Genomic DNA, 22,007 nt, shown 5'->3' with positions numbered 1-22,007 from the left:
TCATTGAGACTTAGGAATGGACTTTTGACTTGGGTCAACAGCACCCTAGCAACAAATTTAGCAATATATTTCTTCAGTACAAATCTAATTTTCACTATGAAAGCAGTACCTAGGTCAGCAGACTTTGTCCTGAAAAACATAGCTAAATCTAAGACTCAAAACAGCAAATCTGAGCCGTAAGACATAGAAAGTAAAAGGTCAATCAAGACGACAGCAGGGTCCAGCTGTGCCTGACTTTATAAAATATGCCTGCTGGAGGAGACTGTCATGAACTCCCTCCGATTGGCTTTTGTTTGCACTGGGACATGATCGTTTTACGGCTCTTCTTTATTTGGATTAATGATAAAGCTGTTGCTATTTGTTTTCTGAGACAATGGGACCGAGAATGGCTCCCGCTGCTCAGTGAGGCCCGCAAATCAGTACAGCACTCCAGACATCACACAGGCAAACACAGACACGTGCTACAAAACACGACTGCCCGGGACCACATTCACACCAGAACAAAGGTCCAGCTCTACACTTCCTGTTTGTCAAATATTCTGTTCCACAATTACTTTTGTAAAAGGGATGCATTCAAAAACAGATAAACTTTAAGAAACATGTTTTAAGACACCCTTGTTCCAGTCACTTGTGCTCCGTCTAGCCATGTTCCCCAGTCATTTACTGAACATTGATGCAAATTGCTGTCTGACAAATCACACTGCAAGGCATCACTAGAATTGACAACTTAAATCACAAAATTAAAATTGAGGCACCTTTATGGTACTTTTGCATATAGTGGTTACTGATTTTAAGCATGTTGAGTATTGCTTTGCATTTGAAAAGTCAAATGCAAATTAGTGGATGACAATTATGGATTTCTTAAAGGCCAGCGGTGATATGGAAAGCTAGGGTGGTCAATATATTTTTATACACATTATACAATTCAATAATCCCACAAGATGGACACAAAAGTCCAGTCCATATAGAGATTGTGTCTCTTTCTTCAGAATACTTAGGCTAGATTAAACCACTCGATTTGCATGGATTTCTTAATGAATGTCTTGAAACGTCAAATGTTTTGGTTACCTGGACTTTTAATTGAGGGACAGAAATTTCATTAAAAATATCTTAATTTGAATTTAGAATTTGGCAGTGATAAAGTGAATAGAAGAACACTTTTGTTATTCTGCAAAGAGGACATGGTTATCGGCCGATAATCTCAAAATGTCCAAATATTGCCTGAATAAACTGATTGGCCGATATATCAGTCTATCACGAGTTCAAATATTGAATTTTAATAAACAATCACTGCCGTCACTTCCACGTAGTAGAGTACTTCCTGCCCATCTTTAATTTAAAACTGCTCCACAACAAAATAAGCCCAAAATGAATACTCTCAGAGGACATATTAGATGTTCCAGACAATGCCTGTAGCACAGCTTGCCAAAAGACAGAACAGATTATGATCGCCGTCCGAGAGAGAGCGATAGACAGAGGGGGCAAGAGTCAGGGTGACACAGGCTGCAGAGAAAACCCCCACTGACCTGAGGCCAGATAATGAACCATAATGAATACAACAGGAGGCTGACTAAGAACTATGCAGCAAACTAAGCCCCTCTTTGTTTGTTGGTAAAACCCAAAATAGCACAGCAGAACCACTCTGGTATGAGATGGAGGTGCCTGCCAAATTTGCAGAAGCACATGATGAACCGTTCTAATTGTTACGAGATGGTCTGTCACCAAATGGGCAAAAATCACTCAAACCTTTAAACTAAACAAATCTTAGATTTCCTGAAAGTGCTTAATTTATGATGCTGCCACAAAGTTAAAACTATTCCATAGGAAAAACCATTAGGGAGTCCTTCACAAACATGTGGTTGCATAAACAGGCAGGGCTGATGATCGCTTTATTTTTCTAAGCCCATTACAGCAGTACAGTACCATTAGCCTGATGTTAGTGCTCGAGTTAAGATTTATTGTAGACACAAATGCTGAAGCCGAGAGGCAGCTTTTCTTACTCTAGGCTATACAGATCATTTACCATCATGTAAATGTAGTGAAGATGAGAAAGATGAGCGAGTGTTCTGTCTTCGTGCTGTCAGGCATATGTAGGTCCATTCGGCCTGCAGGAGTACAGCTGCTCTTCACCTGCTCTAGGCCAAGACTGACTACAAAGAGACCAGGGTCTGTTTCAACAAGTACAAAAACACTTAGAACTGATTTTAACACTATATTCCTCAACCCAAATGTTCCTGTGACTAATACATTACAAAAGTCTAAGCCTGCCTGAGACGCATAACTTTTTCTCAGCCAAACCATACAGCTTTTTCTGTAAATACAACAGAATTCTTCCATTTAGAGGTGGTGTTTTGATTTAACCATAATTGCTATTCTTAGCTGTAAGAATAGCAGTGTGAGCACGTATGTGTTAGAATGCTCTGACATATGAAGTCTGCTGTCAAAAAGTATGAAACAATCACAAAGTTAGGAACTGGCGCAGTTACTTTGCACACCATTTAGTTGACATTAAAATGTTTGATTATCTGTGGTTGTAAAAGAAATGTCATCAAATTGGGCAGACGCTGAAACAAATGAGTAATGTGTTAACAGCTGTCTGAATGGTAGAAATACAGATAAGGAGAAAAAAGCTGTTACATGTGTAAATAGCAGCTCTGTTTACTGGAAAACGGGGTTAGTGAGTGTTATGTGAGAAAAGGGCTAACATCACCTACAAATTGTAATGCTAACCTTTTAATAAATGCAAGCAATATCACATTTTTTCATGTAATTTAAAAAAACTAATAATTTATTTTTATAATTAATTGAATCATTTCATTTTTAATCAGTTTAACTGAGCGTTGCATTTTTAGCACAATCTCACAAACCCACAGCAGTTTACTATTGAACCTCTCAAGGATTGTGCACCTCCATTTGGGAAACCCTGTTTTAGGCTAATGAAAAGTTTAGTAGTTGTAAAGGGACCATTTAAATTCATAATTGTCAGCAAGCAGCAAACTGAAGGGAATAATTATTAAACAGCCAACACCTTTTTTCCTACACAAACACCATTTAATGATTCAAACCCTCTGATTCACTGTTTCAAAACTCAATTGCATTTCACACCTCTCTGTTGTGCACTCTAAAGTTTCACAGATGGCTCACCATTCAGCTTCAGAATACCTTTTTACAAATTACTTAGGGCTCCTCACTGCACATTACATAGCAAACTTAAGTTAACATTCATTTACCTGAATGTACTGTTTTCAAGCAAGTAAACAACATTGCTAAATTCTAGGAATCCAATGACTGTAGTTCAAGAAGTCTTACATAACACCCACAAGCAGTTACTGTAGGAAGAAGCTTTGTGATTCGTCTCAGCATCAACATATGCAACTTGGCACGACAGCACTAGATTGAATCCAGACCAGTAGCGGCACACATGCTAGTTAATGAAGACACAACCTCCGCCCATCCTAAAAAAATTAAGCATTTACGCAAAAGTGCCATTCTTATCTGTAATCCAACAAGGACATAACAGATAAGTTTCAAAGGTTTCCTTCTGTCAAGGAAAAACACGAAAGAGATTTTTCATCCATTCATCACACTCATCTCACACAAGAAAGAGTCCCTGACCAGCCTCTTTCTCTTTTACTAACAGTAAGTGCAATTTATAGTTGCATACCAAAACTAAACTGCAAACTGTAATGGGAAAAATTCTGAATTTACTGTCGCACTGTGTCCATTTATTGCACAGCAAACTGTGAAGAAAAACACAAACAAAACAATTTCAAAGCCTGTCATTAAAGTCATCACTTGTGGAAAGCTGGAGGAAGAAAAGATTCGGTTAGACACATTGTGACAGATGTTCATCCTGGAAAGGAATCCGCTTCCTGTTGCACAAGAACATGTTCATCTTAAAAAGGATGTGCTTGTATACTCTCGAGAAGAGCCAATTGGCTCTACATGTGTAAGAGCTGGGCAGGCTTGTGGGGAGTTGCCTGGAAAGCCTGTGATCATGAACGAGAGAAGAGAGACAAAGTATGGACTTACGTCAAATGCTTCCCGCCGCAACCCTTCGGTGTTCCTCAGCCAGCATCGGCTCAGCTCGCTTAACTCCAGAATGGGCTGAACTTTAAGCCGAACCGTGTCGCCTGACTGCCGAATCATCTCCACGATCTCATCCCTGTTCTTGTTCTCCACATTTCGCCCGTTGATCTCCACCAGCCTGTCTCCGGGAACCAAACCAAGAGCCAGGTCCTTGGTGCCGGCACCTGGCTCCGCAAAATGGACTACTCTGCGATATACCGTTCCATCCGTGCCGTGGTCCAACATGGTGGTGCGCCGCAGGGAGAAGCCGAAATCTCCAGTGTTACGCCTCTGGAGAACCAGCTCCCGAACTTCGGGCGTCTGCGGTGGCACGACAGCAGGCAAGCGGAGGTCCGCAGGAAACGTCTTATCCACAACCTCAGGAATCTGCACCTTTTTCCCAGCAGGAGGCTGCTGCTGATGTTGAAGACTTGGCTTACGTTGGGGGTCAAAGATCTTGGTTTCTACCTGTGGCGATGGGGCAGCAGAGTTCTGCCCAGAAGGTGTGGAACCTTCGGACGGACTTTCATCTTTATTCCGCTGAGAAAAGGAGAAGCGCTTCATGATGGAACCCATTTGTGAGTTTTGCATGGCGAGGGAGCCAAACCTAGCTGCCCGCTCCTTGACAGAGCTCCGATGGCCATCTTGACTGTAATCGCCCTTCAGATCATCACTGGAACTGGCCGCGCTGAGCTGATCTGCATCCAGGACCATGCTGCTGCGGTTACTGAGGCCATCCGACTCAATGTCAGTCAGGTTGAGCTCCGTGCTGCTGGCAACTTTAATAGGGATAGGGTTGGAGATCTCCAACTTGTTCTTGGAGTCACGCTTGGAGCTCCGGTTGAGGTTGAAGAAGCCCCGCCTCATGCTCATCTCATCGAGGCTTCGGAGCTCAGCTGCAGACATCCGTTCCCTCCTGTCTCTCTTGTCCTTTTTCTCCTTCCTAACTCCATCCTTCTCCTTGTCTTTTTTGATCAAGTTGAACATACTGTCCCCAAAAGTAGTCTACGTTCCACTACAGAAGCACCAATGTTTTTAGAAGTGAGAGATTTTTCCATACAGAGAGGCTTCTGTACATCCAGAATGGATTAATTATGGCTCCCTGGAGAAAGAAAAATATAGCATCAATAATTGTAACATTTTTCATGTTTCTTTGCACAATGAGAATATTTAGATTCTAGTCATGTCATAATATCCAACTAAACTGCAACTGAATATCCTGCATTACAATATGCAATTACTTTGTGAAAAGGTAAAGTATGTAGTAAGAAAGAAACTGCTGTACCATAATGTGGCATGATAATATTCACTGGAAAAGCAAAATTGACAAGTTTTAGTGTAAGGAAGACACGTATCATTATTTCACTAAAAGGATGTGAAACAAACAGGGTTTAAGGAATTGGGGAGGTGCTATCAAAGCCACGGGCCTCTAACATTCCTATTTTCCCACCAGCAGGAGACTTCATCATCCAAACAAGTTCCATTAACAAGGGGCCAAATTCTTCCCTATAATACAGGAAGGCAATTCGGGCAATTCTTCCCCATAAAAGGTTTGATGCAGGCTTAATGCAATACTCAATGATAGTACCTAATAGTACCTACTACTCTACTATTTGTACTACTATTTATAATTTGAGTTCAACAATAATATATAAATGCAACATATACTAGTAAACCCTAGATAGTATAAACAAAAAAAACAGTAATATTTATTATGATAATATTGATTAAAAATACATTATGAATATAAGTGGACCTGGTAATCAAAACCAAGATAAAGACATTGCCTGAGCCTGGAAGCACTTAAAGACGTAAGACTTCTCTCAATGCATTAGTCCAACGAGTTATTCTCATTTTCATTTGCATCAGCATCTGTCTCTTTATAGCACAGAATACTAGCTTGAATTTCATGAGGGTTGTGGAATATGCTCAACATGTTTGAACAAGCATATAAAAAGTTAAAGTCTCTTACAAAAATGTACCAAGGTAACCGGTTAGCTCCAAAACCCAACGGTTTTAATGGGTATTTGACATGACACATATAGGAGTGGCAAATACATGCAATTTTGATGGCCTCATAATAATAGATAAAGTATGTGTTTACATGCATTACATGACCGAAGTTCATAATCTGAGAATAGTGTCTAGTTGTGTATTGACAAACATTAGAATGCTAGCTTTTCATTTACAGTTCAGTGATTAATTGCATAACTGTTGTTAATAAACTGATAAACCCTATATGCACTTGACCACTGACATGAAAGGAAAGTGAGGGCGAGTCCCTGTCCTCCTTCACACACACACCTATAATGCTACAATATAATTAAGCGTTCTGTTACAATGTAGCCTATAAACCTGCGGTTTGCTACACTGTATCACCGACGCACTATAGCCAGACAGATACAATCCATGCGAGAGTCACATAAAAGGGAAACACACGTTAAGACAAGAAACCTTATATAAATTGCCCGGTCAGTCAACCGGAGCGGCGAGAGCCTCGTCAATCATCAGCAGCAGGAAAGCCAAACGCTAACGCTCAAAATCAGCTTCCAAGCCTTTAAATTAGCTGGACACGGACTGAAACTGTTAAACACAGACCACCAGAGTACACATATTTTAGCGTGAGACTACCAAACAGAATGAGCAGTGAATGTTAGAACCCTCCGACTACAGTTAGCAGGTCAGTTAGCATGAGTAAGTGGCTGATAAGGGTCCTTTCTTCGCCTCTATATCCAGCAGCGGGCTGCTGTTGATCCCATGCTTACATCCCTGACATGGGATTTTACCTCCTGAAAATAACTGGATGTTATCTTGTTCACAGGATTAAAACATAAATAGATATACACATAAGGACTCACCGTTGTGAGGTATCCAGGTTTTTGGTAGGGAACGGTGTTGTTTCTGTTCGTTCTATCCTCTAGATGGGCGCAGCTGAACGTGAGCAGGCGAGCACTGTTGTAAATATATAGTGATAAAGGCGGTATGTTGGCCTCATGCTGCTTATTGTTCGGTGAGAGGAAACGGCGACATCTGCTGTCTGTGTTGAGAACTGCAGCTGCGGAAATCAATGCCAAACACGTTCAGTGAAACACAAATCTATTGTCTCGTTTTGCTTTTGGTGGTCGTCAATTATGGAATGCCAAAGCTGTCAATATTAAAAATAAATAGATACATAAATAAATATACAAATAAATGTAAAAAAGAATAAATAAATAAATAAATATACATAGAAAAGCAAAAAAACGAAAATAAATAATTATTTATACATTTATTTCCTTATTTATGTATTTATTTATTTTTTTCCATATTTATTTATTTATTCTTTTATTTATTTATACATTTATTCATTTATACGTTTATTTATTTATACATTTATTTATTTTTACATTTATTTATTTCTACATTTATGTATTTCTACATTTATTTATTTCTTCATTTATTTCTTCCTACATTTCTTCCTGCGTAGGGTAATGAGGAGGCCGTGGTTTACCTCAGACATAGCAATCGAGCTCAGAGTAAGCGAAGGCGAAGGGTTGAGGCCACAGTGACATCATGTTAACTAAAAATATGAACATTTGATTAAAAACTAAATTAAAATTAGAAATGTTGCCTTGTAGCACTTTTGTAGCACTAAAAATTCAACCTGGTGATAAATAAAAAATAAACTGAACTTAAAAATAATAATAAAACCTAAATAGTAGCCTAATATTTAAAAAATAATAATAATTTACAAAAAAATTACAAAAACACATAACAAAAATACTTAAATTAAAAAACAAAACTGAAAATATAAAAATAAAAGCTCATTAACAAAATTAATAAATCTTTTATAGTATTTACATAATGCTAAAATTGCAGGTATGGTATTAATGGGCTTGAACTTGGATGGGATCTTGGGGTCATGTCTTAATTAGATTACACTAATGCCCTGAACTTTCGTCAGTTTTTGTTTTGTTTTGTTTTGTTTTTGTTTAAGTAATTATAAGTTGCTAAATTGTGTAAGTTTAACTACCTGTGAGGACCTTTTTCCTTTATAAAATGACCTCACAAATATAGTGACACATTTCAAAAATAAGTTTGTGAAGCCAAATTATATTTTGTTTTGCACTTATGATTGCTTTTGTATATTTTAATCATAGTAGCCTTCTCTTTGGTCTACTGTAACATTTATTTAAGTGGGAGAAGTAATTAGGGACTTAGCTTAGCTTATAAGCTTAAGGTTAACCAATTTCATTTTCAAGTACTGAAAAGCCTGTTTTTTTTAGTTCAATAAACAATAATGGCATTACAATTAAGGAAGATTACAATTATACTAACGAGATATAATACTTGGATAAAAATACAAAATAACCATATGTAAGATAAATCAGGGGTTTTAAGGGGTTTTTCTTTTAGATGCCACAGACCACCACATTTGATCATCACTGTGTGAATTTAAAAAGCATCTTTTATAAACATCCAATTTAAACAGAGAAAAATGAATATTCTAAATGTAAAATTATTTTCTATAAAGTTACACACATATATATATTTTACTCACTATGAATGTAATGTTTATTAATCATTTTTATGTTAATCTAATTTATCTATTCACTTAGGTCTATCTATTTTAATCTTATTATTATTTATTTATTTTTTCACAGTTTTTTTCTAGACTTATCCGCAGACTCCTGTCACTCTCCTGCAACCCCCTGGGGTCCCCGGACCCCAGTTCGAAAACCCCTGGGAATACATGTCACTGTGCAGCACAAAGGAATACATAATCTACATTAGGCTATATGAGGGAGGTAGTTTGAAATATAGTCCAATAAGTATCATTTATACCAACTGGGTGAAACAACATACTGTACATGTAACAGCTGATTTCAAAGGATTTTCTTATGATATTGCAAAATGGATTTTACCAGTAGTGGCCAGTAGGTGGTGCCCACCTTCAATACCTGCTCGGCATATTGGAACCATGGGTATGGAATGCCAAAGCTGCTGAAATAAGAAATACATAAACACATAAATAATATAAAAAGAAATGTAAAAAAAAAAAAATGAAATAAATAAATGCATAAATAATTATGCTAATAAATGTAAAACAAAATGTAAAACAAAAATAAATGTATATTTATTCTTTTATTTCCTTATTTATGTATAATTGTATTGTTTCACATTAATTATTTTTTGTTCATTTTTAGTACATTTATTTAGTTCCACATTTATTTATTTATATATGTATTTATGTCTACATGTATTTCTTTCCACATTTATTTATTTTCACATTTATTTATTTTCACATTTATTTATTTCTACATTTCTTTGTCCGTATGGTAATACGGTGTATTTTACCTCAGACATAGCAATCGAGCTCAGAGTGGAGGTTCGTAAAAATTAGAACTTTGAGCCCAGAGTTACACCTTATGGTGTGACCAAACAAAATGCAAGAGGTGTGTGGACATTGGACAAATGAAAATAAATAAATGTATAAATAAATAAACAAATAAATAAATGTGGAAAGTTAAATTTATTTTACATTTTAATTTACAATTATATTTAAATTGCAAAATAATAAACACTTTGTCATTGTCTATCGACTTGCAGTATGACGTATGTACCACAACCGCGAAAAAAACGTGTCAAACAAGTTGCAATTTATCAGCCGAACCTCTTTGACCAGAAATATTTACTTGTAGTACCCCCTCAGATTTTAATTTTTACAGTTCTACGAATAACGAATAGAGTAATCCATCTTTTTAGTAAGTGTTTTGATTGCTTTCATTTTAACTTTTGACAAAAATCTGTTTAGTGCAGGATGAGTTCAATCTTTTCGTTCCATTTTCCCAGAAAATAAACGTTATACATTGTAAATATGTATACCTGCTAAATGTTAATTTTGTTTCCTGACACATTAACATAAAAATATCAAATAGATATGACACAAAAATTGTATTACTCTCGAGAGATTCCCGTCGTCCTCCCAGCGGACGTTATTTTGAACTACAGTCAAAATGCGCGTTCACTGAGTTCGAGCGGAGCTCTGGCGCTACGTCATTTGCCTAAAGTGTCATAGAGTGGGCGGGGCATCTCGATCGGGGATGAGCTTTAAACATGAGAGCATAACCTTAGGGTTGTGTTCCCTATCACTACAGTCCGTTTCAAACTCAAAAAGCGCTTCCAGGTGCGGGGGTGTATGAGGAGCATCAGAGTAAAGAGTTTTACCTCGATCAGGTAGCGAAGGAGGTAAAAGTAGGAGTGGAAGAGGGGGGGCTGTGGTTGGATTTAGTGAAAGAAAACAATATGGCCGCGGTGGAACTGGAATGGATCCCTGAGACCCTGTACAACACCGCTATCTCAGCCGTGGTAGACAACTACGGCCGATCGCGACGGGACATCCGCTCTCTGCCTGAAAATATACAGTTTGATGTGTACTACAAGGTAAGAAGGACAGTGAATGAGTGCATTGCGGAACAAACGTCAAAGCATCTGACACTTTTCACTAGCAGCTTGGCTAACAAAAACTGACCCAAGCTCTCAGTGCAGCGCTAGTTATGAGAGACTCGAGCTACGAGACGATTTAACCGTTAAGGTTTTCTGGTTTAAGAGTACACTAATTTCTGTGTGGCAGTTTAGGTTGAGACACATTGAAGTGCACACTATATAACTGTTATTCCAGTTATATTAACCTGTAAGTTAGCTTATCTGCTGCTGCTGAATGATATATAGCTCTCTGGGTCAAGACTAGTTAAACATAAAACACTATGACATTTCACTTTTTACCCTGTTAACCTTATTTATGGGTACTAGCTATAATGGCATGTGAGTATTTAAACCATAACCGTGTTTCTAACAAATTCACAAGTTTTGGATGACATAATTGACATCTGCAAATATGGGTTGAATGGTTTGTCACCAACTACTGTGAAAACAATTAATAAACAGAAAAGACAAAAGTGACTATAATAAGGTTCCAATATTAACATGAACTAACAATGAAAAATACTTCTAAAGCATGTATTAATCTTAGTTAATGATTTACTTAACAATTTTTTTTAAATTACTTCTTGATTTGAGAGTTGTTGTTGTTGGCAAAAGAGATGCTTTTCTAAAACCACATTAACTAATGGGACCAAATTACTTATTTGATCTCATATTAATAGTTATGCAAAATGAAATATGCTCAATGTATCAAATATTTGCATTGCTCATGCATTTTAAGGTCACTTTGTGTGACCTGCTTGACTTGCCCTCTTGTCTTTTTAATTTGATTAGCCTTTTTGGACATGTAAGTTGGCAAATATGTGATTAAACCGATCCCACTGTTTTGTGTTCAAAGGCTATCAGAGTTTGTTATGACAATGACCTTAAATCTTTCATCATTCCTCAATCATAAGACAATAAATATTTTGCATTTCTGTATTGCCAAACTGAGTTTGAGAGGGGACTGTATTTATTATTTGGTTTGAAGATATAGTTAAATGACGAATCAAGTTGAACTCGAACCCATTAGATTAGACCAGAGAAGGTTTATTGACGCAATTGTTCTTTCTCTAGGTAGTTTGGAGACTTTAGATTTTTATTTTGCTTAAAGTAGAGATCTGCTTAGACAGTGGTTCTCAAACAGGGGGACTCCGCAAACTTCCAAGGGGATGTAAAGATTGTTTAAGATTTAAAATGAGACAAAACAAGCATGGAAATAAGACAAAATAGCAAAAAAAATCTATTAAAAAAGGTTGTTGTTTTTTTAAGAAGAAGAAGAAATTGTTCCCACTGTCTTAAATTCTAGGTAGCCTAATTTTAAAAGTGTGATACCAAGATGTGGAAACGTCATGTAAATAAACAAAGTCTTTTAGAGAGAGAGATAGATATATATTACAATACAATTATTGTGGAAAATTGGAGTCAAAAAGTTTGAGAACCACTGACTTAGGATGATCATAGTTTTTTTAGCTTCAAATTTAACAGTAAGGGTTAAATGACTCTTCTGTGTAGATAATTTGACCATTTAATCATTAAAATATTTTTCATTTCTTTGTAAGATCAGTCAATTTGGTGTCGAAAACCAAATGTGCCAAACACAAACAAAATATTATTGGCACACTTTACGTATTGGTCTTGCACAAACTCTTCCTGATTGTACATTCTGTCTTTATAATTGCTACTTTTCTTGGTTTTCTGGGCCTTGGCACCCCCAAGGGAAAGCTTGTGTTGTCTTCTTTGTGTCACATGTACAGTAGGGTCAACAATTTCACATTTCTTCATGTGTTCCAGCTTTACCAGCAAGGCCGGCTCTGCCAGCTGGGAGGGGAGTTTTGTGAGCTGGAGGTCTTCGCTAAAGTCCTCAGGGCCTCTGACAAAAGGTAATGTGTGTGTGTGTGTGTGTGTGTGTGTGTGTGTGTGTGTGTGTGTGTGTGTGTGTGTGTGTGTGTGTGTGTGTGTGTGTGTGTGTATTTTGGTCTGATGAATCAAATCTCACATGATGTATATGTCCAGTCGTCAGTGGCACACATTATTCTTCAGAAATCATTCTAATGCTGATTTGGTGCTCAAGAAACATTTCTTATTATTATCAATTTTGAAAACAGTTGTGCTACCTAATATTTTTGTGGAAATTACATTTTAAAAGACGTTACTGTCAATTTTGATAAATTTGATGCATCTTGGCTAAATTAAATAATTAATTTCTTTTAAAACAAAATCTTACTGACCCCCAACTTTTGAACGGTAGTACTGTGTCTATGTTTGTGTGTGTATATATATATATATATATATATATATATATATATATATATATATATATATATATATATATATACATATACATATACATATACATGTCATGTTAATATGTAAAGAGTTAAATGCCTTGGATTTATATAAGCCAATCTGCTCTCTAGATATCAGCTTAAAAAAACTGAATTGGTCCAACTGTAGTAGTAATATGCTACTATAATGTTTGTCATTGCATAACGTTAAAAAATCATCCCTATACCCTCACCTCATGAAAAAAAAAGTGCAAGTCACTTTTAACATGGATACTGGTTAGATGAAAGACAGCCCATGTTTTCTTCCACAGGCACCTCTTACACCACTGCTTCCAGGCTCTGATGGACCACGGTGTGAAGGTCGCTTCAGTCCTGGCCAACTCCTTCAGCCGCCGCTGTTCTTACATCGCAGAGTCAGATGCGCACGTGAAAGAGAAAGCTATACAGTTTGGTTTTGTTTTAGGTATGGTGCTCACTTTTCTGCCCTTTCAGCTTATAATAACAAGCTGTTGTAATTGTAATAATACTTTTCTTCCATCTCAGGTGGCTTTTTATCAGATGCCGGTTGGTATGGAGATGCAGAGAAAGTGTTTCTGTCTTGTCTCCAGCTGTGCACATTACATGATGAGGTTCTTCACTGGTATCGTGCAGTGGAGTGCTGTGTGAGGTGAGTAAATAGATAGCTTGAGTCTCTTCTAGCAGTAAATGGTCAGTTAGTCATTTTAACAGTACTTGTGTCCCAAATGACGCACTATACATTGTGCACTATGTACTCAACCGTGTTGTGTATGAATTTTATAAGGTTATTTTGTCTGATTCCCCCCTCCCCCCCTCTATTACGTAATTTAAGCTGTGACAGTTGAGTGCATGAAGTGTTCAATATTACACACTTCGTGTGCATCATCTGGGTATTTAAAATGTGATACACACTACTCACACTATTTATTTATACTACAAAACAGCATAGAATAGTGAATAATTACGTAAATTGGGACGCATTGAGTGTTATTAATATCTTACTAATGTGTTATTGGGACTTTGTGTGCCAGGTTACTTCATGTGCGTAATGGCAACTGCAAATACCACCTGGGAGAAGAGACTTTCAAACTGGCCCAGTCTTACATGGACAAACTAGCCAAACACGGCCATCAGGCTAATAAGGCTGCCCTGTATGGAGAATTGTGTGCCCTGCTATTTGCCAAAAGCCACTATGATGAGGTAAGTCCCAATGCAACAATACCAGATGAATGTTTGGAGAACGGCTGTCCTACAGTTGAGTTCCTTATGTGTTTAGGCTTATAGGTGGTGTATAGAGGCTATGAGGGAGATCACTGTCGGCTTACCTGTCAAAGTAGTAGTTGATGTTCTCAGACAAGCCTCTAAGGTCAGTGATTGCTGGATATTGGAGTTTTTTAAATAGATGTAAACTTCTGATCCATTGTCACATTACATCATCATAAAATTGATCCCTGCAGGCTTGTGTTGTTAAACGGGAGTTCAGGAAAGCTGAACAACTGATAAAACATGCAGTTTTTTTGGCACGGTAAGAACTTCCATGCATATTTAAAGCGCTGGTGATGGTGAAATTATGTTTGATTTTACAGCGATGAAATGCTTTATGTATTTCCACATTTTGTCTCCAGGGAACATTTTGGGCACAAGCACCCAAAATACTCAGATACACTACTAGATTATGGATTTTATCTCTTAAACGTGGATAATATCTGCCAGTCAGTGGTCATTTACCAGGTGAGCTAAGAATTACTTAAAATTTGGGTTCTTTGCAAGTATAAATAAATGTTCTCATTCGCTGAAAAACAATGGGTGTGTTCTACCTTCAGATTGCACTCGATATTCGGCAATCCGTGTTTGGAGGAAAGAATATTCATGTTGCAACTGCACATGAGGACCTGGCGTATTCGTCCTACGTCCATCAGTACAGCTCTGGAAAATTTGATAACGCCCTGTGAGTGTCTCAATCCTATCCTGAGTGCATTAGTTAGTTAATTTTGAGAATTATGATAACATCTGGGTGGGTAAATGAACTATATCAATGATTCCTGCACCGCTACTCAGTGCTTACAGACGCTTCTAAATAGAATTATATAGGACACATAGATTGTTGATGATTCATAAACGGACGACTCTTATGAGCAGGTTCTCTTAATGAATTGTTTAAAAATAACTTAATTGTTATTCATTTGAATCATTCTGAATAAATCCTTCATTAAATGAACTTTTCTTACAAAAAGCTGTAATCTTGGGTGACGTGGGATTCCCTCGCTCTAAAAACACAATTCATTTGGCAACACTGAACAATACATAATCGTTCAGACAAACATTCCTCCTTTTACGATCACCATGAAAATACGAATAATTTAATTGGTGTCTTGAGTCCCTTCTTGAAAAGCAAGCTGCCAGTTTCCAAGATGAAACTTTGTATTTTTGTTTGTAACTAATCTCTTGTGAACTTTTATACCATTTCATGTGTCCCTCGAGTGTTAAGAAGTCCATGACACAGATGTCCATTAGTTGACCTAACCTTTAACACAATTAAGTTGTTCTTTTAGAATTGTTTTTTTTTTTCTTGGAAGTGTTTATCGAATAACGTACCAGTTTCATACTTTGAATTTTGCTTTTAGATTCCACGCAGAACGTGCCATAGACATCATAACTCACATTCTCCCTGAAGACCATCTGCTTCTGGCCTCGTCCAAGAGGGTGAAAGGTGAGACTAGCACTTTGAAAAGCTTTCATAACTCCCCTCATTCAGAGCTGCATTACTGGAATGACAACATTAAGATGGTAGCATTGGTTCAAAGTAGCATTATCTTTTCACTCTTCAGTTTTAGGTTTCTTAATTGAAAAATCATGTTACTTCAGTCTAATTTGTAATTCTGATGTTACATCTCAAGCCCTAATCCTGGAGGAGATTGCCATCGATTGTCATAACAAAGAAACAGAGGAACGCCTCCTGCAGGAGGCCCATGATCTGCACCTCTCCTCGCTCCAGTTGGCCAAAAAAGCCTTCGGAGAGTTTAACGTTCAGACGGCGAAACACTACGGCAACCTGGGCCGCCTCTACCAATCCATGCGCAAATTCAAGGTTTTTATTAGTTCCTCCTTATTTAAACCTGTGAGAATGTTACCATTAATAATATATGGAAATCACAAGTGGATTGTTGTGAAAGTCATGTGTTTTTTTCTATTGTGTAAGCCAATCTCAACTTTTGAGTGCTTTTGAGGTCGCTGTTGGGCTGACTGACCTTTCCATGGTGTGATTTGTAATGCAGGAGGCAGAGGAGATGCACATCAAGGCCATTCAGATCAAGGAGCAGCTGTTGGGACAGGAGGACTATGAGGTGGCTCTGTCAGTGGGACACTTGGCCTCGCTCTATAATTATGACATGAATCAGTACGATGATGCCGAGCGCCTCTACTTGCGCTCCATCGCTATTGGTGAGGGTTACTTTTGTAGTTGCATTTTGGGTGGACATGCATGACATTTCTGTTCAGTTATTGTTCTTTTTTTAAATTATTGTTATTTATGTCGGTTGATATTGGAAATATTTGTTGGACGAAATTGTTTATTTAATTATGCTCATTTCCACTATTTTTGCTTAATTTTTTTTTTTTTTTTTTTTTTTTAAGCTGCAGTCTGTAATTGTTTTGGGTCCGTCCGTAATATTTTTTGCGCAAGTACATAACCAGCCAGTGTTCAAAACTATCTGCTTGCCGTAGCTCGATTCTAAACAGTAAGCTTGTAATAATGTTTTTAATTCCAGTGATACTGGTGGATTTCCGTGGGAAATTCGAGCATGTCTTTGCGTCATTACGTCACATGCTGTACACACAGTAGGCTATATTGCGTGTGAGGATGTTGGAGGTGGAGATTTATAGCCTTTTCTCACAGCACTTGATATAATTAAACTTATCAATTTGATGGCGGATCCAGAAAGGTTCAAACTACAATCACCAGGAGATTCACCCGTTGTAAAATGCAAAAGACTTCAGACCTCAAAGTGGCTCCAGAAAAAAAGAGACTGCATCCGGGCCCATGCGAAAACAAGGATAAATATCGGAAGGACATTAAATGTAGTCACGCAGTGCTGATGTTGTTAACATTAACAATTTGAGAACAAAGTATAATTTGCATGGTTTGACGTGATATGATAAGCGATCGTTAGATTTAATCAGCGCGATTTACTGCAATGCTTTTTTTTCCCTTAGTTGGTCAGGACAAAAGTGGATGTTCAGATGTTACTTGTTACTCTTACTTGTTCAGACGACATTTTCTGGTGAAAATTCTTATGTTGGTCATACTTCCAAAAAATAGAATCTGTGATTCTGAATGACGGCGCACATTCTCCTCAAAACATTGGATTCATCCGCACTGTGCCGTGCCGAGGCACAACCCACGTAAAGTTGATAATTCCACGAATAACTGCAATTGCAGATTTCGAACAGAGATGGCGACAAAGAGGAAAAACTACGGACTGCAGCTATAAAGATTAACAATTTAATTTTACATATAATAATATTTTGTTTTGAATTTATTTATATTTTTTTATTTATTTTACATTTTAACAATGTTGTTAAAACCAAATCTCAAAATGAATATCTATTTTTCATAATGTACATAATGTAATATAATTAAGTCACTTGGAACATTTAAAATAAAAATGAGATTTTTGTTTTGTTTGTTTTTTTATTTATTTAGACTTTTTTTAAGTTCCAAGAACAGCATGTTTGACCCTTGCTGGCAAAGTGAGACGCAATGAGCAAATTTTTTAAAAGTGAGTTATTGTTATATAGTCCGCAAAGTCAGTTTTGAGAAAAATCAAGTTAAAGTTTTCTGAAGGTTCCAAAACAAAATCACCTAGCAACCATACCTTAAAATCCCTCTGGTAATAAGACCAAATTTGTCACATGCCAAGTCAAAACCATATATCTATAAGAAAAATATATATTCAACTTTTTTTTTCTTTTTTTTTTTACATGATACCACATTTGTTTGATTAACATGAAACAGACAGCCTATATTAAGACCTACTGTACCGCACAGATCTAATATAATGTTACTCAGATGTTTTTCCACAACAGTTAACCAAATGTTCACTTAAGACATAACAGATAATATTTGCGTGGCTAGGCCTAGACAAAAATTTTGAAAAACTGTAATTCTGTGTATATGTGTATATCGGGATCGTGCGCTGTCTGAGGCGTCTTTGTGCGCACGCCTTGGATGTTGAATGATTGTTTTGTTTACATCAGCTTGAGTTCAGACTCATGTCATCGAGAATTCGCTATGAATATTCACAAAGTTGGAATGCTGCGCTTTAAAACGATACCAAACATGTGCTTGAGGGGAAGTGCCAGTCTTCGAGAAGTGAGCAAAGACAAAGGAAAGGCACTCCTCTCAGAAAACGTACAAAGAAAGATACTTTTAGATGTTTAATTGCTATTTGGAGCATTGGGATCGCTAGGCAAGGGCTTAATGAACACATTTTTGGGAAAACCTTAAATTCAACCAAAAGTACTAGCTCGGAAGTAGTAAGTTCCAAATCATTTTGCCAGCACGCCACATTTATTTGAAATAATCCTTTGTAACAATATAAAAAAAACTGTTCTGTCACTTTTGATCAATTTCTTCAAATGTAGAATCTTGTTCTTAACATAATAACATAAACTATTCGTCTGTTTCCTGCAGGCAAGAAGTTGTTCGGGGAGGGTTACAGTGGACTGGAATATGACTACAGAGGCCTGATAAAACTGTACAACTCAGTTGGAAACTACGAGAAGGTCTTTGAGTACCACAATATTCTGTCCAACTGGAATCGTTTAAGGGACAGGCAGTTTGCAGTAGCCAACGCGCTTGAGGACGTCAACACGAGCCCCCAGGTCACAGAGCAGGTGGTGCAGTCTTTCCTGCTTTCCCAGAGCCACGGTGCCGGACGCTCCTGCTTGGGCTAACGGCTGGGAAGCCTATCGCACTGCCCACCTGAAACATATAGATGTGCACATTCACCCACATTTCACTCCTTCACACCCATTTATTCACAAGTAGTCAAGGCAGGGAGTGTGATCATCATCTTGAGCTTCTCAAGCTCTTGGACTGTCAATTCACTTGTACCAGCCACTCCCCATGCCCATTTTAAAATTGGAGAAAAACCATGACATCTTTCCGACCACGCTAACACTCTTGATGGATAAGCAACCATTCATTGAATCGGTTCACTCTTCTCGCAACTTTGAAGAACCAGACCATTTCTCAAGTGGAGTTGAATTAAAAAAACAGAAGTCCAACAAAGACTGAAAACACACCCTCTGTTGTTTTTTATTTTGTATTTGAAGGAGAGTTGCTCCACACTACAGAAATACTTTATTACCACATCATCTATATTGTGCTCTCAGAAAACGCACCCATAGAAGGAGATTCGACGAAATAAAAGCTCCGAGTGAAGGAACATCCGTAGATGTCCGTGTCCCCATTAACACAAGGATTAGAGCTTGACTTCATGTAATGCAAAGCTTTGCGTTTGAGGATTACCTGTGTGCTCTCTGGAAAATGAGACCAGCCATGTTACATTATGGACCATTATGTTTATTTTTGCTTTTTTATTATTAATTTGTGTCATGTGTGGAATTTATGGACCAGTGGGTTTACGAATGCTCTAGATACCTTGTTTTAAGTTCTCTTCTGGTTTTGTATTCCCTTAGTACTGACAGCTTATTTTAAACTGCCAATAATTTATATGCAAGGTATGCTACAACTTGTAGGTGTAACGTTGCAAACAGATGAGCCAAAATAACTTCTGTTGATAATTATAATACGTGTGTGACCACAGTAAATTGCCATAATATAAACTAAACAGAGTGGGAGGACGAGTTCACAAAGCTGGCTTTCTGTCATAGCAAAGCCTTATACACACACACACAATATAAGCTGGAGCGGTGATAGTTACGGGACCAGGTTTCCCAGGTCGTTGTTGTTTTCCTTTCAGAGCTCGGCCCCGGGTGGTATAGATTAACACCCCTGGCCCACTGCCAGCTGACTGGACACACCAAAAAAAAGGGCTGAGCGCAGCACCTGTCATTGTAAACCTGCGGTATAGTGCGCAGGGGTGTGAATCCACACACAGTTGTGTAGTAGCAGTGCAATATTTTGCTGAATGCACCTGTACCACACTCCAAATCCAATCAGTCTGACTCATTTCACTGCCGCTCCTCTGTCAAATATCCAAAAGCCACACAGACTCGTAACCAAGTTGACAAGGAGAACATTTCAAGTTGAATGAGGACTATTGCGATTAAATTGGCAATTTTTTTTGCTCACACCTCATAGTGAACTCATTGTTTTTTTGCTGAAACAAAGCCTTGCTTCAGGCTAGTCATGTAGAATGTGCTGTTAACGTCTTGCAGCTTTTTAGCCCTCGATCACGGCTGCAGCACCAGGACCCCAGCTCGAGCTGAAGTCCCAGCCTTAGTCTTAAAGGACTCTCAGCTGGTGGGGATCTAATTTGTCAGCCTTTGTCAAATAGCTTGCTTTGGTCGAAACCACCTGCAGAATCTCAAACACTTTTCGCCCTGTAAACCGAGCAAGAGATAGGCTAGAACATGCGAGGGACGTTATTTCACTCATTTTCACCTTTAAAAAATCCCTTTATTGTTAAGGTTGGGGTTTGATTGTGAAGAATCAGGCAATCTCAATACCAAGGGAAGGATGGGAATTTGCCTTGGTTAGAGAGATGGAATATTGTAACAAATAAACTGTGATCTTGCAAACTTGTTATATGTGCATTTCCATTGACTATATTAGTGGAGTTCTCATATCAGATGGGAAAATAATGTACATGGGAAATAACTAAGCTTGGTGGATGCAGAAAGAATTTAATACGTAGCTCTGATTTCTTCCTTCTGAATGTCGATTCAAGGGCTCATTCGTCAACCTCAAGTGGCATTTCATGGTTAGAAAGATGGTTGATCACTGTTGATCAAATCCATACTGTTTTTTAAGTCAGAATAGGCCACAGTCCCCCAAAAAACAAAGGTGCTTATGGGTCAAATGTTCTCTTTCTTTGCATGTTTAAGTAATTGTATATAGAATAGATGCATAGCTACAAGTGGTTATTGTCCCAGTGAGCGTGACAGAAAAACAATCCTATACTGAGCAGTTAATGTCCCATGAAACAAGAGAACAATGAACTTTGAAACTCGAAAGTGATCACGGAAATTAATAAATAGACAACATCCTCTGACAATAAATGCAATCCTGTCACTACAACCCTTCACTTTTCTTCTAAATCTGCCCTCAGAGTTGGAGAATGTATTTACGGGTTGATAACGATAAAGCGGGGCCTTTTTGATGCTAATTATCTTAATGAAGTCCTCGGACGTGCTGACACGTGTAGATTGTGATATAGCCAAAGTGCTGTTTCAGATGGACGATGGCGATCCTTGAAGTAACGACCTTTGAGTGGATGTGATTTTTTTATGACTTTGTTTTAAAGACCTGTTCGTGTCTATATCCATTGGAGACACTCTAGGAGCGTTTGTGTTGTTTAACATTGATACTGACTGTTACCCTGGAAATGTCAGTAACCTGTGCCACAGTGAGCCTCTGCTTGGATATTCTTCAGTCATTGGCTTTATGTAACTCACCCCCAGTAGAGTCTGCTGTACATTGTACATCTGTAACCACCAAATCATTATTAAACTCATTTGTATCCACCATTGTGAAAATCTGTAACTACTTCTAACACAAAAAAACAATATAGAGCTGTCTTATAGACTACAATGAGCAATATTGCTTCTGAAGTATTAAAATTGCTTTATTTTTGTCCTTTACATGATTATTCTTCACCTGTTTCTGAAGTCAATGTGATATGTTTGAGTCTATGACTTGAATGCAACAGGATCCTACAAAAACCACTCTTTCGGGTAGTGGCCGAACAAAAAATTGAATAAAAGACTGTACTCAGCATGTGTACCTCTGTTAAATTAATGACCAGGTGTTTCATTTAGGAAATCCCTCTCAAATGACTGTATCCGTCCCAAAACATGGACGTTTGTATGAGGTTTTTTTTTTTTTAAATGGAAAATTTCAACAAAACAATCACAACAGAACAGATAACAAGAGTAGCCCAGGAAAACATATATAAGATTATGAAGGGGAGGAGGTAAACAAAA

The 22,007-nt window shown here is 37.6% G+C and overlaps 2 protein-coding genes across 4 annotated transcripts in view; one reads left to right on the top strand and one right to left on the bottom strand.

Annotated features, from left to right (window-relative positions):
* Positions 1-7,085, bottom strand: part of myo18ab (myosin XVIIIA b) — a 111,165-nt gene extending 104,080 nt beyond the window's left edge. For all 3 annotated transcript variants that reach the window (XM_081370638.1, XM_081370639.1, XM_081370632.1), the window contains exons 1-2: positions 6,927-7,085; positions 4,033-5,170 (exon numbers count right to left, since the gene is read on the bottom strand). In XM_081370638.1, coding sequence (XP_081226764.1) covers positions 4,033-5,055 — 1,023 coding nt within the window. In that variant the 5' untranslated portion in view covers positions 5,056-5,170; positions 6,927-7,085. The remainder of the gene's footprint in view (positions 1-4,032; positions 5,171-6,926) is intronic.
* A 3,037-nt stretch (positions 7,086-10,122) lies between these two features.
* On the top strand, positions 10,123-21,800 carry appbp2 (amyloid beta precursor protein (cytoplasmic tail) binding protein 2). The gene is made up of 13 exons (XM_081371276.1): positions 10,123-10,491; positions 12,325-12,413; positions 13,130-13,281; positions 13,362-13,485; positions 13,868-14,036; positions 14,113-14,202; positions 14,294-14,361; positions 14,462-14,567; positions 14,660-14,784; positions 15,461-15,546; positions 15,734-15,924; positions 16,112-16,277; positions 18,529-21,800. Exons 1-13 carry the CDS (start codon positions 10,354-10,356, stop codon positions 18,789-18,791), a joined length of 1,767 nt encoding a protein of 588 aa, XP_081227402.1. The 5' UTR covers positions 10,123-10,353; the 3' UTR covers positions 18,792-21,800.
* Positions 21,801-22,007: the final 207 nt, after the last annotated feature.

The sequence above is a fragment of the Scardinius erythrophthalmus genome (genome assembly GCF_964197995.2).
Source record: "Scardinius erythrophthalmus genome assembly, chromosome: 7".
Taxonomy (NCBI): domain Eukaryota; kingdom Metazoa; phylum Chordata; class Actinopteri; order Cypriniformes; family Leuciscidae; genus Scardinius; species Scardinius erythrophthalmus.
The sequence above is the reverse complement of the archived record's forward strand: the minus strand, read 5'-3'. Positions and strand labels throughout refer to the sequence as shown.

Excerpts from the sequence above, each read along its gene's own strand:
- appbp2 (XM_081371276.1), top strand. The coding sequence starts at position 10,354 with ATGGCCGCGGTGGAACTGGAATGGATCCCTGAGACCCTGTACAACACC. Across the intron at positions 14,037-14,112 it reads CCAAAAGCCACTATGATGAG|GCTTATAGGTGGTGTATAGA; the intron begins GTAAGTCCCAAT and ends TTATGTGTTTAG. Across the intron at positions 16,278-18,528 it reads CTTGCGCTCCATCGCTATTG|GCAAGAAGTTGTTCGGGGAG; the intron begins GTGAGGGTTACT and ends TGTTTCCTGCAG.